General features: G+C 38.3%; 1 protein-coding gene across 3 annotated transcripts in view; it reads right to left on the bottom strand.

Annotated features, from left to right (window-relative positions):
- LOC146000234 (IDLSRF-like peptide) overlaps window positions 1-27744 on the bottom strand; it is a 181039-nt gene that overhangs the window by 122256 nt on the left and 31039 nt on the right. Inside the window, exon 1 of one of the 3 annotated variants that reach the window (XM_083137646.1) lies at window positions 19551-19749. The exons of the other annotated variants lie outside the window; for them this stretch is intronic. Coding sequence (XP_082993772.1) covers window positions 19551-19668 — 118 coding nt within the window. The 5' untranslated portion in view covers window positions 19669-19749. Of the gene's footprint in view, window positions 1-19550; window positions 19750-27744 lie in introns of those variants that run through there. 3 annotated transcript variants of the gene reach the window in all.

Here is a 27744-nt window from a genome sequence, read left to right as displayed (position 1 = left end):
ATGATACCCAAATATTATTACTGCAAGATAAAACTTGTATTCATTTTTCTTTTTTGAATAAAATAAGTTATTATCGAACTTTTTCTTTCCTCGTATGTTCGGCTTTCACTGAGAAGTCATCATTTATCTCCCGAATTCCAGTAACGAACGCAAAAGATCAATATTTGCAGTCCTAAAAATTACTGACAATTTCATTCAAAACTCGCAAATTACTACGAGGGTACTCCTCCCAAAACGATAATTTAAAGTGTTTTTTTCTCTAAAAATGAATGCAAGATATTTGGTTTGAAAACAAATAGTGTTGCCCACGGGACGAGACGGAACAGGCTTTTAAAAATTCGAGACGAGACGAGATTGATCATGTGTCCCTTTGACAAACGAATATTTTCGAGACGAGACAGCATTTCACAGCATTTCCACGAGACGAGACAGGCCAAAGTCTCGTCTCGTTGGCAACACTAAAAACAAACGATCTTTTCGAAACTTTATGTCTCACTGTTCGAAGTAGAGCTAGGATTTTCATGATTAAGCATTTTTTAATTTTTTTTTTTGGTAAGGTTGGCGTGTTCCCTAAATATATAGAAATTTATATTGTGAAAAAAGTAATTAAATTAATATACTTTTTAAGTGCATATTTAGGCTTATTTGGCAATTTCTACGTGATAGAGCATATTTTGATACATTTTCTGTCATATTCAACATATTTTTGCATCTTCAAGGAATATGCAGCCATTTTTGAAGTGGATTCGTTCTTACTCCCATATTCACTCGAATTGTTGAATTTTTGTGCTCTATTGCAAAAAATTTAGTGGGAGAAAATTTTCTCTCGATATTACAGAACTTGAGCCGTGTTTACTTTAAATATGCTCCTCTTGGGTTAGCCGAAGTACAAAGAAGCTTTCCTCAGTACAAGGCTTTGCTGGCTGCCAATAGACAATCATTTCTATTTGAAAATTTACAGAAAGTATTCATTGCAAGTCAAGGCTCATAAAAATGAACTAAAAGAGTGTGTGAAAAAACTTCATCATATGTTAAATATTTATGTTTGAAACAGTTCAGTTTTAAGGTCATATTTTTCAAATTATAGTGCATATTTTTAAATTTTTAGGTCATAAGAGCATTTTTTTTTAATTTTGCATATTTGGGTGATTTTTAGATCATAGATATCCTAGCCCTAATAATAAGCTTAAGTTCCTAGTCTTAATACCTTTGATTGATTGATTGATTGATTGATTTTATTTTACTTCGCATCTCTGCAACTTTCGGCTAATCGCGGAGATGATGACTGGTGATAAGATGAATGGAGAATCACAAACATAAAAGGACGACACGAGCCCCGCAGAGGAGTAAACTGGCTGTGATTCCAGGCGCCCGAACTTCGTTAGACTGCAAAATGCAGTCCAGGGTGTACTACGTTGAAGGGAGATTGACAATTGGGTGCTTAAGGAAAGGTGGGAAGCTCATGGGTGGAGGTTAAAGGGGATCGTTACCTCTCATTTGGCCCAATTTTCATTAATAAAAAGATCAAATGCATCAAGAACGTGGTAAAATATAGGACGGGCTTCTAAAAAGGCATAATAACCCCCCCATACGATATATTTGGGCAAGCCACTGATCAAGATCTGAAATATCCCACCGCTGACTGATGACGTACAACCACCTTTTCCTGGCTTGAGGTCTAGCCGTTTCCGGTTTTCCGGCGGAGTCAAAACCACTTCCGGTCGTTGGCGTGGGATAAATTGGTCTCGCTTAAGCAGTCAATGGACAAACACATGTAAACAGCAACTCACAGATCTGTAAGCGCGAGTCTCTACAATCGCCACTCGCGATAAGTAGAATACTTTAAACCAGTGGTTCCCAAAGCGTGCGCCGCGCCGCCCAGGGGCGGTGTGACTGGCTTACAGTGGCGCTGCGAAATGTTCCAATATTTACACTGAAATGACACTTATTCCAAATATGTACCTATTTAGCACTTTTAAAATTTAAAATGTTTCTGAATTTGGAATATGTGTTTATTTTTTTTACCTTAAGGCCAGCAACCTAACCACACTAACTGACCGTTGCAAGTGTTAGAAAGGCCTACATTCTGACTTGGGCGCCGCGGGAAAACCTTGAAACACTAAGGGCGCCGCGAAACGAAAAAGTTTGGGAAGCCCCGCCCCAAACAACTTATTTGAATGGCGAAAACAATTGTCGCTCCAAAGTTCTTCGATGACATATGTCATCTATGTTCACATAGAAAGATAACATTTTGTGGGCTGAAAAAAAACCTGGTGAACACTAAGTTAACACAATGAAAACCATGGTGGTAAGAAAGGGAGGAGCAAGCACTGCGCACTGTTTCTGAATCCGGGTGAGAACCGGGGGCGCATTTTCTTTTTCCAGTCAACTTGTGAATGCGGTTTCATTCCTTGCTCTCTGATTGGCTGTTGGAAAGTTACGGTCCTGTGATTGTGAGATTATCTTGTTTGCGCTGTACTTTAGGTTAGGTTAGGTTAGGTTAGCAGCAAATTTGCGCTAAAAATAGGAAATAAGACATTCCCACAATCACAGCACCGTAACTTTCCAACAGCCAATCAGAGAGCAAGAAATGAAACCGAATTCACAAGTTTACTGGAAAAAGAAAATTCGCGAACCGGAGAAGTCAGACCAAAACATTCAAGGACGCCGTAAGAAAGCATGTAATTTTGTGTACTTTTGAATAAGATTTAGGAAGCAATGGTGCCTGCTCAACACACGGCTGTACTAACAGAAGCGACAGGAAACCTGAAGGAATAATATTCCATAAGAAAATAAAACTAGTTTTAGTGTGTTTTGTAGTATTTAAGTGTAAAGTAAACCTCGAGTTTTCGTTTATCGTTGGAGCCTACTTCCATGCTCCTTCCAGCCGCGTGCGCTTGCAGTAGCCGATGCGATGTTCTTCTGTCTGTGAAGTCATTGGTTGAAGTAGACGCGGCCATCTTACGCCGACAAACTTAAGCTCCGCCCACTGGCTTCAAAACGAAAGCAAGGAGTGATAAGAGACTGCAGGCACCTGATGAAAATGACCCCGACAGGTCCGTCCACCTGTCTGTGATCGCCAATAATAAACACGAATCTTCCTTTTTAACTTCTCAGAAACCATTAAGTTATAAATGTAAAACGTGACGGGCTTAAATGACACGATATACGTATATTAGCTTAGCGCGACATGAGCTTCTTGATATAATTTCTTATTGACCTACTCTTCGTTAAAATACGCTTTGGTCGATTCACGTGATTTCGGGTTCGAATCCTCAATTATCTCAATTTCATGTAATTAGCATTCAGTGGCGTGCGAAAGATTGGTTGGTGGGGTTCCAATGTTAAATTTTTCATACGTTTCCTAAAAAAAAGTACCCAATTTTCTTACGTTATTTGTTAATTACCCCTTAATCTGTAACTACTTAGTAAAATATCTATATATTCACCAGAATACAATCTTTACACTGATGTGTGATACACCTCACCATTTCACTTGCTAACTGCATTGATTGAAACAAAAATTATCCATTTCTGATACATTTTTCCAATGCAAAAGGATAGGAACAAGCGGGGTGAACGTTTTGTTTGGAAACATACACCAGAGACATCGGTTGCTAGTGACGTCATCGCTTAACCAGTCCACTCTACCATTTGGTCTTTGGTGTGGAGGTTTTCAGACACCTGTATGTGAAATTGTTTTGCGTTCATAAATTTTCCTTTTTTTTCTTTTTCTTTATAGCTTTTAAATTACTTCTTCATGTTTTGCCTACTTTTCATCATCACCCGACCCGTATATCTTCTTAAATTTCATATTTTTCCTGATTTTTAATTTAACATTTCCTTCTATATCTGTTTCAGTTCAAGTATTATTATTCATTTACCACCCTTGACCTTTCATTTTGCACCAACTTACAGTCTTGTTTTCACTTGACACGAACAGAAAAAGAACTGGGAACAAAAAACAGTGTAACCAGGAACGTACAAGAGATAACACAAGCGAAAAGAAATCCTAGAGGAGATACATCACTGACAGAAAGTTAACCCAGCTTTTTCTTGCCTTAACGAGAGGTTAACATGGCGTTTACTTTGATTCTCCACCGCTAGATGGTGCCAGCTATGCTATGGCGCTTCGGAACGTTCCCTGTGTGAGGGAATGCATATGAATGATGTGTATGCAACTCGTGTTCGTGTCCGCATTAATGTCAGAGTTCAAAAGGTCTTTTTCGTGTTACGTGGAATAGGCTTAAGCGTCAGGTTGTTCTGATAAGGCATTTACATGACGAAGAGATGAATTTAGTCTATCTGATCATATGCACGGATTAGCTGAATGTGAAAGATTAGGGAAAATGTCTTGCACTTACTGCCTACTAGAAATGGAAATAGGGAACAGTCAAGTCCCTAACCAGCTTGAAATTTAAACTTTTGCTTTCGGAGGAAACGAGAAATGCTACCCATAGCTAGAGCGTATATTATATTTATTATAAAGCCCAATTTGCTGCAAATGATGTTTATTTTTATTTTTGTGCAAAACGTTTCTTGTGGTAAATGTGGCGACGCATCGAAAGAGGTACTTTGGAGGTATAAACAGCTTCAGAAAAAAGAATCTATTGCTCAATGTAAATAGTGAGGTCCTCAAGGTATTTTGTTTTCAAGTTTTTTTCATTTGTAATATTGTTAGGAGTATTTTTAAAGTTCTTAACAGTGTACAAACTGACAATTCACACTAGTAATATCAACAAGAAAATAAAATACAACAGCATGTTTGTTGTATTGTATCCTTTACGTTCCTGGAATCATTAAAATACGTCTTTCATATTTTAAAAATGCCTTATGTATTGTAATATACCTCATATAGGCCAATTATGAGTAGTAGAAGGTAAATGATTTCATCCATGTATTTAATGGAAGTATAAACCAAAATTGATGAAAACAGAGTCTCCCCTTCTTTCACGAAACTTTGCGTGTACCCTCTGAAAGTTTTGGGACTGCAGCACTGCAAATAACGGTGAAATTTGAGATGGCATTTCAAAACAAACAAGCAGAACAAACCATCATTTCCATTTGCTATTCAAATTACGACTCTCTTTTGTTTCGGGTCAAGCGGCTGGAAATGAGCTCATATACATATTGTTGTGAGTTGGCGAAGCATACTTCTATTAAGCTTTGCACAATGCAAGCAAAATGTACGAGAAAATAACCATGCCCATTCCAATGTAGCCAGCACATGTCTCCTTTCATTACGACTGAACCTGAACACAAAGTAGACCACAATTGGATGTTAACATGAATGTAAAATGATGATTTCAAAAGTTGCTTTCAGAAGGGGCAAAGAGGTAAATAAAATGCACTTGTGAAACATGGAATTTTGCAATAAAGGGACTCAGAATTTGAAAAAAAAATGCTTCGAAAGCATGTGAAAAGAAGAAACAAGAAGTAGGGCACGATTTCATTGTTATTTGGCGGCGCCTTTCTGCCACTTTTGGCTATTCTCGACGATGAGGATGGGCGATGATACGAAATTGATTAAGGGACACTCACAGAGAACACGCATGCCCAGGATTCGAAATCAAGAACCCTAGAAGCAGGACACGAGTTCTCCCTCTTTGAAACAGCAGAGGGCTGTTGTTTTACTTTTGGCCTAACTGTGAGGACGTCAAAGTATATTGTAGTACCTAAATCTCTACACCTTGTGCCTTTGCTTGCTATGACATTTATAATGGGTTTTTGTTATTGATTGTTTCATAAGAGAACTAAAGGGAACAGGGAATTATGCAAGGTTATTACAAAAATAGAGGTCGCTTTCTTTTGATGACGTAACAACGGTAGAAGGTGAATGTATCCACGAAACGTATACGAAATCTATGCGCTAGTGTTGCACTATGCAGATATAAGAAAAAATGTCAGACAAGTGAACACGCTGAGCAGTGGCGTGGCAGATTCTCTATCGAGCATTCTCATTCCTCAAAAAGCTTTCAAACGAGCATAACATTTTTCATAAATTCTCTCGCTAGATGGTGCTGGTGCCTGACGAAATTTTTCCGTCTGAATTGTAACCTGTATCAGACCAGGAAAATATCATTGCGTTAGACATTCTATTCCGAGTTTCGTGCAGGTAATTTAACCCCCCGCGAAGCTCACACTAGATGGAAATTCGAACATATAGCTAAAAAAGCAATGCGAATATATTTTTCAAAAGTTCAAAGCGGGTTGTGGGGAAAGAATTTAAAGTAGTTTAGAAAAGCAATTTGTGAAAGAGGCCGGGAGACCCAAACACGCGAAAATGCAATTTTTGAACATATGAAAGTTTGCGATTCAGAGAGAATTGAGAACCGAGCGTGCAATTACGACACGGGCCGAAAAGTGACAGGAAAAAAAACAATGGAATGAATGATGTGAAACTAACTTTTTATATATACGTATGAAGGATTGTTTGATTGTGCGAGACCTCATCCCTTACGATATTTACACGACCAAACCATCATTTGTTCTGTAAAGTGAACGAATTTCCGAACTTCGGTACAAAGAGAGACTATTTTGAAATTCAATTTAAGTCACTTTTTCCCGTTTTGTAGTTCAATTGTTCTCCTTTTACATTGCTTTTCAGTCAGCTAATCAACCGATGAGAATGAATAAGGATTAGATTGAATTGATGAAGGGACATTCACAAAAGTATAATCACGCCCAGGACTCGAACACGTCCTCGGTGTCTCCTCGAAATCTCCTCATTTCAGCTGAGTTGCACACGTGTTGTAATTCAGCGAGTTTCTGCGAGAATCGAGAATGCGCTATTTGTTATTCGTTGTTCTCAGGTGCAGCCCGAATGTTATCCTGTGTGAAATCTGAGTTGACGGTTTTTTTATTTTTTGAAATAATCGAGACATAAGATAAGTTACATCACCTTTCTACCTCAAGAGTATAATATCAACTTTTTATTTACTGTTGAACTTCTACAATAATTATTAATTTCGTCCAGTTTTGTACTAAATGGAGCAAGAAACGTACAAGGAAATGGCTTCAAACGATTTCACGGCAATGTCGTCCTTTCAACGAGCAAGACAGAGTGGAGCATCTCTCATTACACAAAAGGACAAATTTCCCGTTTTACAGAAAGAAGAGATTCCGTATTAATTTCACGTGAGAAGAGATATTCCACCTTCTTGTATTCCTTATTTACTTTAAAATATTAATTCCAATAATTTTTAAAATTGAATAAATGAAAACATTTCGTAAATTTTGAGTAAAATCTAAGAAGACACAGATGAAGAATAAGAAATCATCGAATAAGGGGAAATTTCAGGTCAGGTTGTAAATTTACAGAATTTCATTTACAGAATTTTTGACATGATCCATGGAAACTAAATTAAGGTTGGGTCAAAAATATAACCATACGAGTGGACTAAAAACTGTAGGCTTTTCAACCAATTGTTTTTTGTGCCGGACCCTGTGCCCGAGTGGTTAGCCCATCGTGCTACGACGCCAAGGGTCCCGAGTTCGAATCCCGCTCGAGCTTGGTTGTTTGTGAATGCCCATTCATCAATTTCATCATTTCATCATCACTCATCCCCATCTTCGCAAATTAACCAAGAGGCACAAAACGCGAAGCAAAATCAATCAATCAATCAATCAATTGTTTTTTTGTGTCTGGCAGCTCTCCTCGAATGACCCTAATATACAATTTTGAACAATGTAAAAACTATAACATTCCAATATACTACAAATGTTAGCAATTTTGATATTTGAACCTTGTATCTTGGGCCGAGAGCAAAAAGGATGAGCGTGCTACGACACCAGAGAACAAGCATTCAAATCCCGAACGGGCGTTCTTTGTGAGTTTTCATCATTTGATCACTACGGAGTGGATTTTTAGGTGCTAAAAATCTGGAAAATATTTTTCTCTATGTTCTAAAAACAGCGGAAATATGTGGGTAAAAGTAAAAAAATATTTTCATTCAAAAGCTGTCAACAAATAAGGAGATACTCACAAGTGACAGCATTGTTGCATTCTATTTATTACAACGAACAACAAAGCACAACAATGTCTTGTGTTGTGAAAACGACCTTTCCACATCACACGTAGTCAGATGTGAATATTTGAAGTGAGTGATGCCATGCACGCTCACGCCTTCAAAATCACCTACATGTTCACTCAGGACCTGAGCAAATTTGCACAATTTTTGGAACCCTGTGTTTTTTTTTCCGAACAGATTTCGCAATTTCTCTCTAAGCACATGCTTGCGTGTCCCTGCTAGTTAAATTTCGTTTCAACTGCACTGACGTCCTTCACTGTATCGCAAAGCATTGTGGGGAAGTTTCCAGTTTCTCTGTCACGCCACACAAAAAGGGTAGATTTACAGACAGGAACAAACAAATCGTTTTTTAAACATCCATATTTCACTTGAAGTATCGCAATGGACGGCGCGTTTAGTTTTGTCCAACTCATTCACAACACTGGTCAAAGCTTCAAAATTATTCGTTGTGGAGTCCCGAATAGGATAGCAATTTACTATTGTACCGTGCGTTTTTATGCATTAACTCCAAAATGTGCGTTTGCACAAAGAAAACTGTAATTTTATGTATCTTGTCTGGAATGTCTAAAATATGTACATATTATGTTCTTTCCCTAGAAATATGTGATTTATGATGAAGGTAAAATTATGCATTTTTATGTGAAATACGGTTACATTGCAGCGATATGGTGGGCGCTCCTATTGAGTCCGGCCGATTTCAAATGCAACAGATAAATATATTTTTACCTAAAAATCCGCTCCTTAATCATCATTCGTGGCCTCCCCGATGGCGCAGTAGCAGTGGTAGCGTCGTCGCCTTGGGATGAAGGGATCCGTGGTTCGATACCCGGTGGAGGCACATAATGCTTCGGATCCCACTTTAAACTGTAGGTATAGTCCCGATTAGTCTTTCTGTGCATAAAGTGGACTTAGAAACAACAACTCAACGTAGCATCACTCATCTTCAACGTCGCGATTAGCCAAAAGTGGAAGAAAAGCGACGTAAAATAACCAAACCCATCAATCGTCTTGTTGCTTTAAAAGTGGCCTTCAATCAGGTGCCACACGCAGAAAGAAGGTTACTTCCCAACGTCATAAGAACTTTGGATAAGAGATATAAATATCCATTCTGCTAGAGTCAGATAAGAAACACTTCCTTTCCCTACTTCCTCGACCTTGGTCAACCGTCTTCCTCCAAGCACAGTGCCAACAAAACAAGTTGATTTCTTTCGATTTCCTAACCTCGCTTTGCTATGCTTTTAGCTTGGCTCTATGAAGATGAGTTATGATTTGGTATATCGATGGAAGGACAATGAGAATCGCCCACGTGATGGCTAGGACTCGAAATTTCGAGTAACAGTCAACGCGTTCGGCCACCGAGGCGCTGACGATCTAAGGCCGTTAATTCATGTTGACATCAAAGTAGGAAAAAACATGACCATTGTAAAGCACTGCATATTTAATGAGTCAGTTTCTAAAAATGTATTTATAGTGCACACAAGTGAATTTATTATCATTATATATATTCATGCAAGATAAAATATTCACTTAAATTTGAAAGTTTTTCTTATCACTGTAAAAAATTACCGTGACCGTTCTTAAAATATTAACAGCCATTACATAGTTACTTTAACATGTAGTTTCCATGATTCATTTATTAAAAATATGATTATGGTGCAAGTAACATTCTTATGCGTGAAATATTCAAATTGTGTTGTGTCTTGCTGTTTTAAAAAAATACGGTCGGACTGTTAAATTTTAACGGCAAAATGCTGTACATTTTTACAGTACGTTCTGACAATGTGCGAGTTCAAACGACAGTAATATTTTCCACACGGTATTATTGAAGCATGGAAAATTAATTTTCCTTGTTCGTATCTTTAGTATAGCAGTACATACAATCATATTTGATTTTGAATTTGAATTTAAAATTTTGGGTGTGTCAGCACGTAGGCTATTTTGCATCCGTCACTTTATACGGGGCCCAGCCCCTTACTTAAAATAACATAACTGTAATATCGTGTCGTAACTAAAATATTAAAATAATAAAATATTCTGATCGGTTAAAAGCTGAGTCTGTTAAGAGGCACTCAGCACACATAAGGACAACAAACAGAATTATACTGGCCATAGGGTCAGTCGCCAGAGCCTCGTTAGTCTGCAGTCCAGTGTGGACTACGTGGTAGGTCACCCCTTACACCACATATAATCATATACGGATGGAGGCCTCCCCGATGGCATAGTGGTAACGACATCGCCTTGTAATCAAGAAGTCCCGGGTTCGATAATCGGTGGAGGCACATAGTAAGTAGTTCGGATCACATTTTAAACTGTAGATCAAGTCCCGATTAGCATATCTGTGCATAAAGTGGACTTAGGGTTGCCCGATTTCTAAAATAAAAAAATAAATTTATTTTTATAACATTTTTAAACATTGCAAAATCAATTGCAGTTTAAAGCATTGTTAATGCCGAATTTTTAACATTTTGAGAAAATGTAGTAATATTTGAGTGAACACTTGGCGTCCTTTAAGAGGACCTTTCTTTAGAATAATCACTACAATAAGAACACTTTCTTTTTGGCATGACGAAATAAAATAAATTTTTTTACATCACCTAAGCCCTGAATATTATCCACTCCACTCTGATTTCATTGACCAAGAAAAAAAAAACAAGTGATAGCTGTATTAGAACCAAAACTGCCTTTGCCAGTCGTGAGTCGCTTCTTATTCGACATATCGACAATCGACAATGAGCAGTTCTACCTCAATGTTAATATGAGGATTGAGTGGTAAATGGTAATTGGTATCCAATTAGGTTAGTTATAAATTGTTATTAATTTCTTGTTGTATAAAATGATTTTGAAATTTGAATTCATTTTTTCTTTAGCTAAATACGGGACAAATGGGCGTCCCGAGAACATTTTCCGGGATCCCGGGACATTTCTTTAAAAAAAGGGGACAATCCCGTATATACGGGACGTCCGGCAACTCTAAGTGGACTTAAAACTCAAATTGAACCAATATACGGATGGGTCAAACTAATATATGTACCGATAAGCAATCCATCGGTCGACGGTAAAATATCGCTGTATCTGATATTTTTTACCGATCCGATATGTATCTATAAAGATCCTCTCACTTACTACAAAATTATGCCGTTATCTTAATATATTTATGAATACATGCTGAAAATTAATTTTCCACGAATCTGTAAGTAAATGCATAAATACGCAGTATCTTTGTCAATGCAAACACTTTGTAGTCGTTACGTATATTGAGGAGGTGAATGAACCATTCATGTCAGGGTTGTTAAAGGTACAGCAATTTTAAATAAATCCAATTCCGATCCAGAAGAGAAAGTCTAACTAACTAACTAACTCTCTAGCCTTCTTAAACCCGAAGGTTCATGGCTGCAGCAACACAGGCCTTCCATCTTTCCCTATCTTGAGCAAGATCTATATACTCTTTTCCATCCCTACCGATTACCTTTAGGTCCATCTCAACGTTGTCCCTCCATCTTCGTCTTGGCCTTCCTACAGGTCTCTTACCATCAGGTTTCCCAACAAGAATCCTGTAAACTCCTCGTTCCTCTCCCATTCGTGCCACATGGCCTGCCCACCTAAGTCTTCTTGATTTAATTATTCTAATAATATCTGGACATGAATACAAATTATGTAGTTCTAAATTATGTAACCTTCTCCACTCACCTGTCTCCTCATCCCTTTTAGGTCCAAAGATTTTCCTAAGGATCTTATTTTCAAATACTCTCAATTTATGTTCCTCTTTCAATGTAAGGGACCAAGTTTCACACCCATATAATACTACAGGCAAAATTACTGTTTTGTATATTTTAACTTTTAGTTTCTTAGATATTAAACGAGAAGACAAAAGTTTATGAAGAGAGAAGTAACATGCATTTCCTGAATTAAGCCTACTTTTTATTTCCTCTTTAATATAATTTTCATTTGTTAATATTACTCCTAAGTATTTAAATTTGGAAACTGCTTTAAACGAGTTGTTATCAATATAGATTTTGATTATTACCTAACACTTGGTTTCGGCCTGTAAGCATATATTTAGTTTTCTCTTTGTTAACTTCCAAACCTATCTCTTTAGCAGAGAAAGTCAGCAAGCGTAAATGGGTTCTGGGACTTCAAGAACCTTTTTATGTTTAAAGTTTTTCAATTCAAACCAGGAACCTTTATTCCGGATCAATTTAAATCCGATCTAAGTTCCGTATTGAAATTAAACAATATGCAACTTGGACCGAATTAAAATTGTGCGAGAACCCAATAAAAATTATTGGTTCGTGGAGCTTTAACAACCCTGATTCATGTTGTCCAAGAAACATTTGAAATTTTCTATCAGATCGGTAGAACATACATTATCGGCAAATTATGCATCGGTCGATATCTGCTACGTACCCTGTGAAAAAGTTAAGTGGAGAAATGATTTTACGCTACCGTAAAAATATGACCAGGTCTTTTTTTAAAGTTTAAACTGTCATTACGAGGGCGCGGATACTTATGCACTTAAAATACCTGAAGCATATTAATGTGCAATATATGTAAATAAATATGCACTTTTGAAAAACACACTTCATATAAAAAAATGTTTTCTTTCAGTTACCGAAAAAAACCAAACATGCAAACAGATATTCGTTCTGCTTTTCAGCTGAAACGATTTAGCATGTAATAAATGTAAACGTTGCAGTTATGAATTCTTGCACAGACTCTTGTTTAGTTTACACTGCTGTTTTATAAATGAAAGAGAAATTACGTTTCTTACAGACCATGATTGCACTTGATATCTCAAAAGTTCCACCTTGAAACTCTTGTTTTCGGAAAGAATATTTTCATGCTCAGAAAAAAGCTCTCTCTACTTCACAAGATATGATTGGACAATATTTTAAGGCAACAATATTTCTGACGTTAAGATCTACGACTGTCCATTGCATTGTTGACCTTTCTCTCCCAAAAAGAGTAATTGTTGAGTGTTCCTCGAGGGCGACAAGAGAGGCCTTATGTCCTTGTTTTCTAAAAGGACCTTGAGCATAAACAGCAGTGACGGAAGGAAATAGGAAGTTCTTTTACTAAGAAGACAATACGCCCAATGCATAGACGTTTAAAGTATGCATTTGCATGTTCAATATGTAATATGCATAACTTGATTTAATTGTTGTTTTAAGTCCACTTTATGCACAGAAAGGCTAATCGGGACTGGACCTATAGTTTAACGTGGGATCCGAACCACTGTGCCTCCATCGGGTATCGAACCCGGGACCCCGTCATTACAAGGTGACAACGCTACCACTACTCCTTCAAGGAGGGCAGATGTAAGATGCATAACTATCCGGGCCTTAGTCAATGTAATTATACTCTAATTCATGTCATTTTAATTACTCAGTTCTTTAAAATATAATTATGGTGTTCATAACTTTAATTTATATTCATTTTTTACATTTTACGCATGATAAAATATTCAAACTTAAAAAAGAAACGATCGCGTTATGGTTTTTGTAAATAAACAGGCTGACCGTTAAAATTTTAACGGTAGAATTTTGTAAATTTTACGCTAACTAAACACAGTCCCCTTAATGACTACTATACAAAAGTAATGTTTTGCGGCGAACACGCTGTACGCGCTGGTTATTCTCTATATTTCGAAACAAGTTCAAGACCTGCCCTTTGATAGAGGTGTTTGGGGTGTAAGAGGTGACCTTCCACGTAGTACACCCTGGACTGCATTTTGCAGACGAACGAGGCTCTGGCGACTGGCCCTTTAGCCAGTATAATTCTGTGTGTTGTCCTTATGTGTGCTGAGTGCCTCTTAACAGCCTCAGCTTTTAACCGGTCAGAATATTTTAGTTACGACACGACGTTACAGTTATGTTATTTTAGTTCTGGTAAGGGGCTGTACCCCGTATAAAGTGACGGGTGCAAAATAGCCTACGTGCTGATGTACCCAAAATGTTAAATTCAAATTCAGGTAGAGGTTTTTAATCGACTTCCTCGTCGCTAAATTCCATAATCTTTAACCAACCTAAGTTGCGGAGTGGCTAACTCGCCGTGATGTCATGTATCTTCTTGGGAGATAAAGAGAGTTGTCAAGTTCACGCCAAGTGAATGGATTCTTAAGGTCTGCACTTTAAGCTTTATGTTTGAAAGTAGTTTTTAACTTGGGGTAACTCTTCGAAAAAACACATCACGATAAACTGTTGCTAAAGCATACATTAATTTAAGTGGATAGCCACCGCCAAAGTAACGAAGTAGCTAAAGCGGCGTTTTCCAAACTTCTCAGGACAGAAATTGGTCACGGAGCGCCAACATCGCCCTTATGCTAAAGGCACGAACGTGCATATTTGCCTGTTTTAACCTATGGACATTTCTCATGGTGTTATTTTATCGTATGGAAAGCGCGATTTATTTTTCAAAATCTAAACAGTTTAAAATGTCGAATCAAAATTAATTATGCTATATTCATATAGGATAAATCAGGACTGGACCTACAGTTTAAAGTGAGATACGAGTACAAACCATCTTACCTCCACCGTGAGTCGCATCCGGAGATTGCTTGCTTACAAGCCGACAGTATTACCACTACGGCATCGGGAAAAGACAGAGGCGACTGACTTAGAGAAGTATTTATCTTGCAGTCTGCAGTAATTACAAGCACAAAAAACCCAGTTTTTCGTTGCGACATTCAGGAGAACACACGCTCCCTTCATCAGACAAATAACCAAATTTCGTTTCGTGGATGGAAAATATATTCGCATGCGTTTAACTCAACTGTTAACGGCGAGTTACTTGAAGACTAAAATAGGTAAACGCTGTAAGTGCCAAAATAATTCAAACACCGTTTGCCACGTTAAACTGTGAAATGTGCCATGCTTTATAATGTGGTAAACCTGAAAAGTGGCCGGTAGCCCTCTCAGTAGTTCAAAGGGCGTGTAAAGAGGTCACTAGTGTGCACGTTCTTACAGGCTGATGTGCGGAACGATGCGATTTCCCAACATTTTCTCTTTTGGCACTTACAACGTTTACCACTTTTAGTCCTCACTTAACGACCACATTAGGTTAACCGTGGTTAAGGTGCAACCACCGTCTGATTGAAGAAACTGAAGAGGATAACACGTTCGTGGCCTTCATTAAAGGTGCACATTCACAACGTAAGAGAACAACCAATGTGCCCGAGCACGTTTGAGCTGCCCGCTCATGTTCTCGTCCTGAGTATCCGTCCACCAATTTAACGTCATCTAATCATCCCCCGCCCTCATCGTCGCGGTTAGCTTAAGGAAGCGAAATAGCGACGTGAACTAAGGAAACAGAAAACCATCAAGGTGGAACTTGAGAATGTCCGGGCACTTCGGTTTGAACCAAAATCGCCTGGTTACGTCAGCTTCTTCAGTTCGGAACACATGCATTTGGCACCGACTGCGATGCATAATTGGTTACAGTCTAATCTCGCTCCTGTGTTCGAAACCCTTTAGTGGCCATTTTCCTCAGTAATTCTCTGAATGTTTCTACATTAGCATGCAATGCTAACTAAATTGGAAACTAAGGAAAACCAACGAAGCAGCTTTCATAGCAATGGTACAAAACGTTATAAGTCATCCCAGTGTAGAATTCAGGCACATATGGTCTAACCTAACCTAACCTAACCTATTCTAACCTAACTTGGGTCCCCTCTACTCAAAGATTACTAACAGTAACATAAATGGAGCAAAATTTAGTACAGAATTATGGTGGGGCGCCGTGGAGTGTTTGGTTAGAGTAACGGATATGTAGTAAAATAACAGGACTGTCGAATGTTCGATTCCCACCACCACCTGAAGACGAGAGAAGAGGCACTCTCTTGAAACGTAGTGCTAGAATAAGTAGAGTTTAAAGCACTTGGGAATGGTTAATGCCCAAATAACATTGCATGCTAAATTAACGGAATTATTAAGAGCGCGTTACTTAACGTGCACTTTGCTAACTTTAGGTTAACCGTGGTTAAGGTACAACCGGCGTACAGTTGAATAAATTGAAGAAAATTGGATGAAAATGTTTATGGTCATCATTAAAGGTAGCCAAGCACATTGAGTGGACCACTCATGTTTTCGTTGTGAGAATTCCTTCATCACTATAATCAACATTTATCCTCATCGTTGCGGTTAGCTTAAGGAAGCGAAAAGGCGACGTAAATTATTGAAACAGCAAAATATCAAAGTGGAACTTGAGAAAGTTCGGGGACTTGGCTTCAATGTGGAACACGCACATTTGGCACCGACTGCGACACATGATTGATTATAGTCTAATCTCGTTCTTATGTTCGCAACCGGTTAGCGGCCATTTTTCAGTGTTTAAGATCCTATTTAAAACTGGAGGTCAAGTCCCGACTTGACTACTTCTGCATTATATGAAGTGGACGAAACAAGAAAGTACGGTTTACGCTTCGGTTTCCTTCTCCGCTCCTACTTGTGAATGTTGGAGTAGTATACTTAACAAAGGCCAGTCACGACGTCCGTGCATTCGCACAACAACGGTTGCAAGTGCAGGTTGTAGGGTTTTCCACACTAGTATTCCGTAATGGGTATCCGTTTTCGGTGAACCTTGTCCATCTTTGCGGCTCTCTTCGCAGTGACTATTCAGTATAACTGAGGAACCATTATAGCGAAAGCTTGGTACGGATCACACAACGTACAACTATTTAACACGCCAAGAAAGTGGGAATCAACTCTGTTTAGGGATGGTACTGGCAGAGACAAGGCGAGGCTTGGGGGGGGGGGAATCTCGTCTCGTCTCGTAAATAAACGAGCTTGTTTCGTTCTCGATTTCGTCTCGAGTTGTAAAAGATTTTCTCATCCACCCTCGAGTTAACAGATAGCTGAATTGTAAAAAAAACAAAAAAAAAACTCTCATTTGAAGCTAAGAATACAAGTAGTCTTATGCATTAAGCAATGTGCATATGCAAGTCGCTGTAAAGCAATTGCCATTTAGACGTTGCTTTAGTATTACTGAGGAGAAGGAAATCTCGAATAGCAAGTAGGGCCTCACCGATGGCGTAGTAGTAATCTGGTCAGTTCCATACCCTGTGGAGGCACATGGTGGTTCATAATTCCACTTTAAACTGTAGGTCCAGTCCCGATTGGCCATACTATGCATAAAGTGGACTTAAAAACACCAACCCAATCAATCAATTTATCGAATAGCAAGTTTCGGTCTCGTCTCAACTTGTTACTAATTTGTTGTAGCTTGTCCTGCACTGAAGGAGCACTCACTAAGAAACACTAATTCCCAGGTCGTGGCTCGAACCCGGAACCTGCGGTGACGAGGCTCGAACGAACCCTGAACTCTGCCTCGATTTTGCATACAGTCCCGTCTTATGATGAGAAATTAAGATGTACACTGGCCCGCATTAAAAAACAGGACACCCATATCCTAAAATACCTGCTTCACTGCACCCCATGCCGTTACGCGTACTGCCTACCTCTAAGGAGATGCCCGAGCAAATTTGACCAACGCCGTAGAGCTACGCAACACACATAATGCCATGCAGTGCGGATAAACGGGTATTTCAGGATGTAGGTGTCTCGTTTTCTATTGCGGATGACTGTATATACTAGATATGAAAAATTGCATTTCTGTCAGATTAAAAGTAGCGATCATAAATACGAAAGTAAATACTTGGAATCTGCCATTCAGCATGCTGAGTTTTTTTTTAAAGGTATGGACCAAGTGTCAACGTGCAAGAAAATGAAAACACGTTTTCTGCATCTACGTAATTCGCGACGATGAAAATGAATAGCTAACACGGAGAAGTGTACATGATTCACCTTGGCTTTCCACCCAAGACTTCTAGCTTCGTAGCGCTCAAGAGCCCGCCATGAGGGATTAAATAATGGAGCTATTTTAAGTCAATTTCGAGCACAGTTAGGTTCGATTTAATTTATTGTTTAACGTCGCTTTTCTGACACTTTTGGATAATCGCGACGATAGAGATATGCTCAGATGGATGAAGAGACCATCAACACTCTTATGAACGACGCAACCCCTACAGAGGACTACCCTGGCTGAATATCAATTCGCCATAGCCTCGTTAGTCTGAAAACGCAGTCCAGGGTGTCCTGCGTAGAACAGTGGTTGACGAGTGTCTACAGAAAGAGTCACGCCTGTGCACAGTTAGGTTAATCGTGATGAAACCGACAGTTTATAATGGATACACAATACTGAAATGTGTCTCCATCAGGAATCGTTGGTTTCAAGGGGACAGCGATAGCCACTAAGCTACAGGGAAGGTCCCGATAAGAAAATAGTGCAAGATGAGCGTATGTATAGTCAGGAGCACTTCTGGGTTTTGATGATCCCACTGAACTCACAACCCAGGAGTGTCCGCGACTGTACAAAGCACTTTGGCTTGGTTCAAATGGCTCCTTCCGAGCGAATGCTGGGAGGGTACGTTTACACAAGCATGCTGGCGGAAACGGTGCATATACGCACGACGCATTTTTACCGATTAACCAACGTATCGAACGGTTAATGTGCGTTAGTACTTGATCAATACGAAACATTGAACGAGCTTGAGCGAGTGCTAAGGCGACGGACACGTATTCAGGTGAACGCAGGTTCATATCCCGTCGTGCAGTCACCCACACTGAGATGCTTTCGGGTGAATGCCGGGATTGTACCTTCAGTGAAGACCACGCACGCTTTATCCTTGTTGCGTCTAACCGAATGGTGCAAATGAGAGACGTTAATTAAAGTGAAGCAACTAGCGTTAGAATCCCAAGGGGAGGCCAGTGCAGTGTGAAGTCCCGAATTCGATCATGGGTTGGAGAAGCCAATTCTTACAAGTGCTGTGATCGCACGGAGCCTTACTTGTACTCTCCTCGCAGCACGGATATGCTGAGAAAATTCAGTTTTTTCCCGAAAGTATCGTGTTGTGAAATCTTTAAAAAAGGTCAGAATAGGAAAATGAACTAAAAATGGTCTTACCTTTTACGAACAGCCGAATCGTGATAGGGTAATAAATTAAAGGCCTGAAAAATGTCTAAGAAAGTTGAATTCTTCTCAAAAAGACCAGTTTTACCTGTATATCGGATAGTGAAGTTGCTGTAGTGTTGAATGTATAGCGCTTATAGTACACGACACAAAACAGTGAGTGAAATGTACATGTTAATTCATACACTGTAGAATCACTGCTGATCCTGTTCAATTTATAACTTATTACTCCTGGGTAATGGTGTGTTATTCCTCGAACTGTAATACTTATGGTGTGTTATTCCTCGAACTGTTATATTAGTGGTGTGTTATTCCTCGAACTGTTACATCTGTGGTGTTTTTATTCCTGTGTTCCTTGCTTATTAAAGAAACGAATGTGCTGTATTGCCCGACTGTGCCATATTATCCGACGAAGTGCATAAACACCAAATTTTTTTTTGTGCATTGGTACGAGTGCAGAGCTGTGCATTAAAAGTGCAAATAGGTGCAGATAGAGAACAGATAAAGTGCCGGTATCCCCTGTTATGAGGGGGGGCCAGTTCCCCCACCGTAACTCACCGTTCCTCTTCGAGTTGTAATGTCCGTACAGTCGGCTGAGATCTATCGCAGAAACGGTTACGCCTACACATGTTAGAGCCAGAACAGAGAGCAAGAGATGATAAACTCGCGGAGCCATTTTAGTAGGCTTGGTTTTCTGACGGTCGTCCTGTCGTGTTGGCTTACTCAGTTCGTCGGCTTCTCTCCCAGGTACAGACCCGGTTCTCGGTCTTATAATTATTTTATACGGGACACGGTTCTACCCACGTCAGAGCAGGAGGGCCAATGGGAGAGCGAGATTCCGGGCGGCGACCAATCGTTAACCGGGAGAGAGGGGGGGATCGGGAAAATCCAAACGGGAACGGGGTCCGAGATCGTTCCCGCTCTTTCCCTCCCGACCCACCCACGCCCGCGAACCTGTTCGAAGAGGAACGGTTCCCTTTCGAACCGTTCCAAGAGTCGGGATCGATTTTTTTCGAATTCTACATTTGGGGTCTTTGTGGTGTCAATGTCAGACTATTGTGCGTAACGCGCCTGGGAGAGAACGGAGCTTTCTTCCATTTGCCCACTAGCGACATCTGGATGGGCGGTGGCCGGTTTCCTGTTCAAGTTGACGAAGCCGAGCGCTCACGAAAGGTCACGAAGTCTTGTGCTTTCGGCGGGCCCCACAGGTGGCGCTCGGAGGATACCACATGTCAAACCCCTTTCGTGAATGATTTTAAAGTTTCTCCAGGATTTCTCTCAACAAAGTAGCCTGTCGCGAATGCAAATCCAGTTATAAATTCGCTCTATAAGTATCGCAGATACGGGTCACACTTGTGCGTTTCAACATTAACGTACCACAGCGCGCTACGACGTCAGAGATCCCGGGTTCGAATCCCGGTCTGGGCATTGGTGTTCTTTGTTTGAGTTTTCTTAAGTCCACTTTTATGCACAGATAGGCTAATTGGGACCGGACCAGTGGCGTACACCAGGGGGCGGTTACGGGGTTTAACCCCCCCCCCTGAGCTTGCGAAATATTATGAAAAATGCTGTGAAAAAAATGAAATGGCCAATTTTTCACAGTCAAAGATCTGGGACAATAATATTACTATTACTACTTCTACTATTATTACTACTACTACTAATAATAATAATTTAAATTATTATTTCCATGCAGCATGGAGAAAAGCACAGCATTCCAAACACACTCGTTTTTCAGAGTGATGCCTTGAAAATAAACACGAGTTTATGAGGTTAGGTTAGGGTGACTATGATTTAAAAGAGAAAAAAGTTGATTTGTATCTCAGTAGCAACAACGTTCAATACACTGGCGTACGCAGGATTTTTTTTTCCAGGATGGGCTGGAATAGTAAATGTGGATAGCACATGGCTTCGTTTTGGAGGGCAGGAGGCATAATAATATATTTCGTATTTTTGGAGCTTTTCAGTCTATTAAAATTGTATTCAAAGTCAAAAATGGTAATCGGGATTCACTTTAAAAGAGGTTTCGCATTTACACATTTTGATTTTTAAAAGTTCTTAACGGATTTTTATTTGAAAATTCTGATTTTCTCAAAATTTCGGTAGGGGCTGGAACATCATCGGCCACCCCTCTACGTACGCCAGTGTTCAACGAACATGTATTTTTTTGTGTGAACAATGAGAATTAACTAAATAAAGTTATTGGTTCGTTGTAAGAGGCTAATGTATAGACAAAGGCTAGGCGGACAAGAATACAGTCACCAGTTCGCCTTCCCATTGTATTGTTTACCGCAGCACTTTTGAATGTCTCTCTTTAAAATGTCTCACCTTGTTCACTAGACAATTATTCAAACGACAATAAGCTTAACTATTGTAAAATGTTTTGTTGGTAAGAACAGGGAGACAATCCAGATGTGAATTATCGGGGACATTTATGCGGGGAAGAAGCCGGAAAAATTCCAACCAATTTCGGGAATCGAATCCGGATCTCCCGCGTGATTGTCAGACGCTCTACCGACCAGACAACCGCAGCTCCTTCAATGAGTTCCATACTTTGATTATTTCAATTTATTTTAATATATTTTCTTGTATTTATGGATCTTCTTCACCCTCGAAATGTCTCACCTCGTTGACCAGACAATTATTTCGTAACAAAGAAACAAAAAAAAAATGCTCACAGGATTTGATAAAAATCGAATGACTAGAAAGTAATTTTGTTCTATTGTTTTCATAAATACTATATTTATGTAGATCTCTACTACTTAATAGTAGTAGTATTAGTGGTATTAGTAGTATTATTAGTATTAATTCAGCTAATTAATTATTTATAAGTATTATTAATTAATTGTGATTATTATTATTTAATTAAAGTATAATAAAACAATGGTAATGTGAATTTGGAAGAAAGGTTTAGAAATAACAGCCCCCTTGATGAAATCCTGCGTATGCTACTGGACCGGACATACAGTTGAAAGTGGAATATGAACCACTATGTGCTTTTACCGGGTATCGAACCGGGGACCCCTTGATTACAAGGCGAAAACGTTACCACTACGCTATATGGAGTGCCATGGTGTATGTGAGTGTCCCTTCATCAGTTTCAGCAAATCATCATTCATCCTTATCCTTGAAATTAGCGAAAAATATGAGAGAAATTTAGTAAATTTAACCAAACCAATCCAGGCTTACCGATGGCGTAGTGTTAACATTGTCGCCTTATTTCACAGTGTTCACAGTGGTTCTTATCTCAGTTCCAGTTCCGATTGACCTTTCTGTGCATAAAGTGGACTTAAAAACCGCCGCAAACAAAAATCCAATTCATTAATAAAAATAATGTAAGGTAAAGGTTCCCCGTGCATGAAGGCACATTTAGAGGAGGAGGAGTAGCGACCCACACATATTCTCGATCTCGGCCATTTTGGAGGTGATGTGATCAGCACAACGCTCCAAAAAATAATGTACCACATTCTATTCTACTTTACCAAACAAAATATATATTTAATTTATATATAGAGGAAAATAACCAAACCCGGACCCCACTCCCTAATACGGACCCCCTTCCTGTTTCCGTAAGTAGGTGCTGCCGCGTGGTCGCAATGGGCGAAACACGTCAAGAATAACAAAAAGATTGTGTAAGGAAGGTATCAGCAGTAACGTGCAAGTATAAGGTGCTGTAGTCCGCCACGACTTGTTTTTGTGTGAATTAAAGCTTGTACATCGGTGCACAACAGTGGGAATTTTGCTAATTAAGATAGAGTTAAGTAGCAATCTTGTTACAATTTAGACACTAGTAAGTATTGTACTTTGAAATTATGGTAATGGTTTGTTTGAAGATGCGTGTGGATTTATTGTATAAACAGTAAGACTCCAAGAGTAAAATGCCCTAAGTAGGACCCCTCAATGAATGCCTAACATCACAATTGTAATTGAAGCAAAGGGTCGTTACTCGTCAGTAAAGTCCTTTTACATATTGTTTCAGATGTTCAAGGGAAAAGGCAATGCAGGTGGGAGAAGGTGGGATGTCCAACAAATGGAAAGGGCGATTGACGCAGTTAGGATATTGGTGGTCTATCTTATATTACATTTGTACATCTATATTCTTTATGCAAGCTCAATAAATGTAATTCATTTACTACATATCATATATTTACATTTCTTTGGGTCTTTCCATTTTTTGGAACTTGTTAAAGGAGGGGTCCGACTTTGGCCACTTTTTCTCCGTTGTTACTTTTCGTCCCTTTTTACAGAAATGCTTCCTGGCAAAGCATCCTGCGCTTTAAGGTGGATTATGTTACTCAAAACGTTAGCAAACATATCAAAGAACCCATTTTATTATATTTCTAATAGAAATAATATGCCATAATGACACCAGGGATAAAAAACAAAACGGGGGTCCTACTTCGGCCACTTTCCTCTATGAATTTTCAATGAACAAATGCTTTACGTCATGTAATTTTATCAAGATAAAGATTTTACAGTTGCTTGTTAAAGTAATTGTGACAGTAAATGAGTTACAATTCAAAAGAGTAACTGACTTTAAGTCGGTTATTTTTAAACAAGGGATTTCCAAATACCGATTCTATCGGTTGTATTAGCAAGCTTAGGTTAAAAATTTGAAAGCGAATTTTCTTGAAATATTATGGAACTGGTGGTGAAAAGATAAATGTGGATGCTAGGAGATAAAAAGTCAATAATACATACTTTTCTGAAAACAGGAACAAAATTTATACTTATCGAAAACGTTTCAAGGGGATTTCATAAAAATAGGATTCTCAGTTACTCAGTAAAAATAGACAAAATCCGAGAACAACGGTCGACACCATGGGCGTAACCTGTGGAAGGGGGCAGAATCGAACTTGGGGCTTGGCTTTTGAGGGGCGCAGAATAAACAAGTTATCTATTCCATGAAAAAAGAGCGTCCAGGAATAATTTTGATAAATAAGTTAAATTGGCGAAATCATAAAAAAAATACTCATTATAGTTTTTCTTGTATGTACGTATTGTTTGCATTCTAGAATTATTTCTCTTATAGTCTACGGTTATTACAAGCATAAAAACACAGTTTTTCGTTGTGACGTTTCAGGAGAACACACGCTCCCTTCATCAGACATTTATGTTTAGTTTGATAGTTATAACAATGGTTAAGATTTTTTTTTAATAAAGAAGAGAATCCGTTATACAATGGATGTTGTCAATGTTACATTGTTGTAATATAGCAACATAACTGTGAAAAAAACAAGCAGTCTGTTTTATATTTATTTCAGGTAAAAAATTTGATCACATTATTTTTATTAATATATATATGTTATGAATCCCAAATATCATCAATTCAAAAATCCTCATTGCTTTCAGAGAGTTTCTTGATGTTTTCTGTTACATTAAATTTTAAAGATGGTGGCTTACTCCACTTATGAAAAAGAAAACTCCATAGTGGGTCTATGTTACCATTTTCATTACCTTTTTTATTTAAAAAATTCTTAACCATTGTTATAACTGTATCTTTAGTCAAACTAAAAATAAATGTATGATGAAAGGAGCGTGTGTTCTCCTGAAACGACACAACGAAAAACTGTGTTTTTATGCTTGTAATAACCGTAGACTACAAGAAAAATAAATACTTATTAGTAGAGCCCGGATGTTTGGCAAAAATGAGTTTTTATCCTGCTGCATTTATTGATATTTTTTCTTCTTCATATGCATTTTTTATGTTGTTGCTAACGTTTTGGAAGCTTTTTCATTTTGTCTATTTTGTACTCTAATTCCTATACTTAATTTTAATGTCTTTTTTTCAATTTTCAATGAAATTTTAGATTTTTTTTTCAAATTTTATAGAACTTATTCTTCTTTCTTCTTTATTATCACATTATGTCGTTGCCAGTGATCGGTGCAGCTGCTGATGAAAGTGCCAGGAGCAAGAAGTTGGCTGTTTCGTGAAATGAATGCAAATATGGAGTTAGGAAAATAGAAAACAATTTGTGATATTCTTAAACATGGAAATTATTTTCTTGATGACATAAATCCAGCTACAATAGCCTATTTCATCTATGTTCCAATTGCTTCTGTCGAAATAGAGAAATCATTTTCTGTTATGAAAAGCATTCTTTCTGACAGACGTTTATCTATGAAACTGAAAGGGGAAAAAACTAGTGGTTATGTGCAATCAAGGGAACAAAGAAAAGTAAAAATGTTATTTTCATGAAGATTTTTAACATTTTGAATGAAATTATGGATATAAGGATTCCAAGTTACTTGAAATTTGCCACTTTTTTCCGGTTTATTGTGCCTATTTTCTTGCTTTTGGTGTATATTTTCGACATTATAAATACATTTTCGCCTGCCTATTTTAACCCAAATAAATGCCTGGACTCATTACTTTGCATCAGGTCCGAGGAAGTTAACAAAGTACCATTAACTTCCTAAAAACAAATATTTTCATTTTCATTTTGCTTGTTTACTTTCCCCCTTACATATTACTAACCCTTGACGATATTTTATCCCTTCTCGTATATTAAGAACATTTATATGTTTCTACAACACATAATTTGTATTAGTCTTAACACTATATCACACCAAGCACAATTGTGTCAATTAATTTATGTATCCCTTGTGTATTTGCTTTCAATTTTTTAAGTGTGTAGACAAGCCTTTGTTCTCAATTTTGCATTTGTTCTTTTTGTGTCTTCTTTATGTTTCTATCTTTCTTCTTTGTTTCTTATTGTACAAACGTATGTAGAATGTATTTTGTATGTATATGTATCCATCGGGGTTAGGTGGTAGAACAGTCGCAGGCTGAACCTCGCCCTTTAATAAAGGAAAATTGAATTGAATTCAAAACTGCAATTTTGAAAGGGGGGCGAGTATGGTTAACACCTACCTGACTTGACGTGGAAACGGCCCCACTGTCTTATCCACGGACATCCAAATAACAGCATGAACTTGTAAAAATCAAATTCCATACGTTTTAGTTCTACCCTAAGACTGGTGAAATTTCTCTGGCGCTGGCAACCTTGGTTACTTAGTTACTGCCGACGCATTAAAGTGATTAGAAGGCTAAGAAAGCACCGAACCCTTGGCAGCGCGCGCTTGACAGAGCCCGCACAAAACGTGAAGTGCAAAAAGGCAGGTCGCAAGGAATGTCAGGAACGTCGTTAGTGCGAAAAGTAACCTTACTGGTGTTCCTAAAGAGTCTAGAAATATCTAGATAGAATCATATCGCTTCTACAGCCTGGCTTCTATTAAGAAACGAGGCTGTTTCGGAATCCACGCGTTAAATCGCTGCCTTATTATGGATAACAAGGGACTTCAAGGCTTGCTGCAGACTATATATAAATACCATAGCTCGCTTATGTATCCTAGGATACATGGTATTTATGTCGCCTCATTTATCTATTGCCTTTATTCTGTGTTCCGTTAAAGGATCACAGCCTCGTATTGTATTTTGGGAACAGTTTATTGAATTCGAATTCTCGTATATCTTTATTTATGGATGCGAAACGTGGTCCCTTACATTGAAAGAGGAACATAAATTAAGAATATTTGAAAATAAAATCCTTAGAGAAATATTTGGACCTAAAAGGAGACAGGTGAGTGGAGAAGGTTACATAATTTAGAACTACATAATTTGTATTCATGTCCAGATATTATTAGAATGATTAAATCAAGGAGGCTTAGGTGGGCAGGCCATGAGGCACGAATGGGAGATGAAGAAGAGTTTACAGGATTCTTGTTGGGAGACCAGTAGGAAGACCAAGACGAAGATGGAGGGATGACGTTGAGATAGACCTAAAGGAAATCGGTAGGGATGGAAAAGATTGGATTGATCTTGCTCAGGATAAGAATATTGGCAGGATGTTGTAAAGATAGATTTGCTGATAAAATTAGCATTGTAAGAAAAAATTGTTGGATGTCACGAAAAATATGAGGCGTGGTGTGGAGTTTACAAGGGGTCGTGGGGGAAACAGTTTTGATTTAGTTTATTTAACGTTGCATTTATTCGCATTTTAGCTAATCTCGACGATGGGTATGAATAGTGATGAGTAGGAAACGGAAGTTGATGAAATGTCATCTTTTTTCCGACATCTCGGACACGATGCCCATTAAATATACACAATATTACACTTCGTCTAGAACCCAGAAAAGGTAATTTGAAAGTGCATTTTTTGAAATTTTTTTCGGGTTTTAGGTCATTTTCCCGTTATTTTTCGCTATATTCGGTGTATTGTTTCGTCATATTTTATCACTTCTTTCATTTTGGTAATATTCTTGAGTCTTTTCACCAAGGTCAACATAGGCCTATATAGATCTCACAAGATTAAAATTTAGAAGAACAGATGCGGGAAATTAATGCATTTTACACCAATTAATTCAGTGTATACGACTTTTTCATTAAATTGTTTTAAAATTATCCGGTTGTTTCCATTGGAAATCCTGGTTGCATATTTTGATTGAATGTGCATGTGGTACCATTTGGTGCCTTTTTTTAAAAAAAAAAAACAACAACATTGCATTTTGTTTAATTTCTTTTTCATTTCAATTTTTAACCTGAAACTAACAAATGTAATGGTCATTTTTTACGTCATTTTCCCCCATTTTTTATGACATTCTATAGGTCAAATACCTATATTTTTTAGGTCATCTACTTCCGCTCCCTAGTGATGAGATTAAGTGGATGAATGTACAATCTCAAACACATATGGACAAGGCAACACATACTCCACGGAGGATTATACTTGAGAGTCCTGGCGCCAGAGCC

The sequence above is a fragment of the Lepisma saccharinum genome, chromosome 16 (assembly GCF_977018435.1).
Source record: "Lepisma saccharinum chromosome 16, izLepSacc3.1, whole genome shotgun sequence".
Taxonomy (NCBI): domain Eukaryota; kingdom Metazoa; phylum Arthropoda; class Insecta; order Zygentoma; family Lepismatidae; genus Lepisma; species Lepisma saccharinum.
The sequence above is the reverse complement of the archived record's forward strand: the minus strand, read 5'-3'. Positions and strand labels throughout refer to the sequence as shown.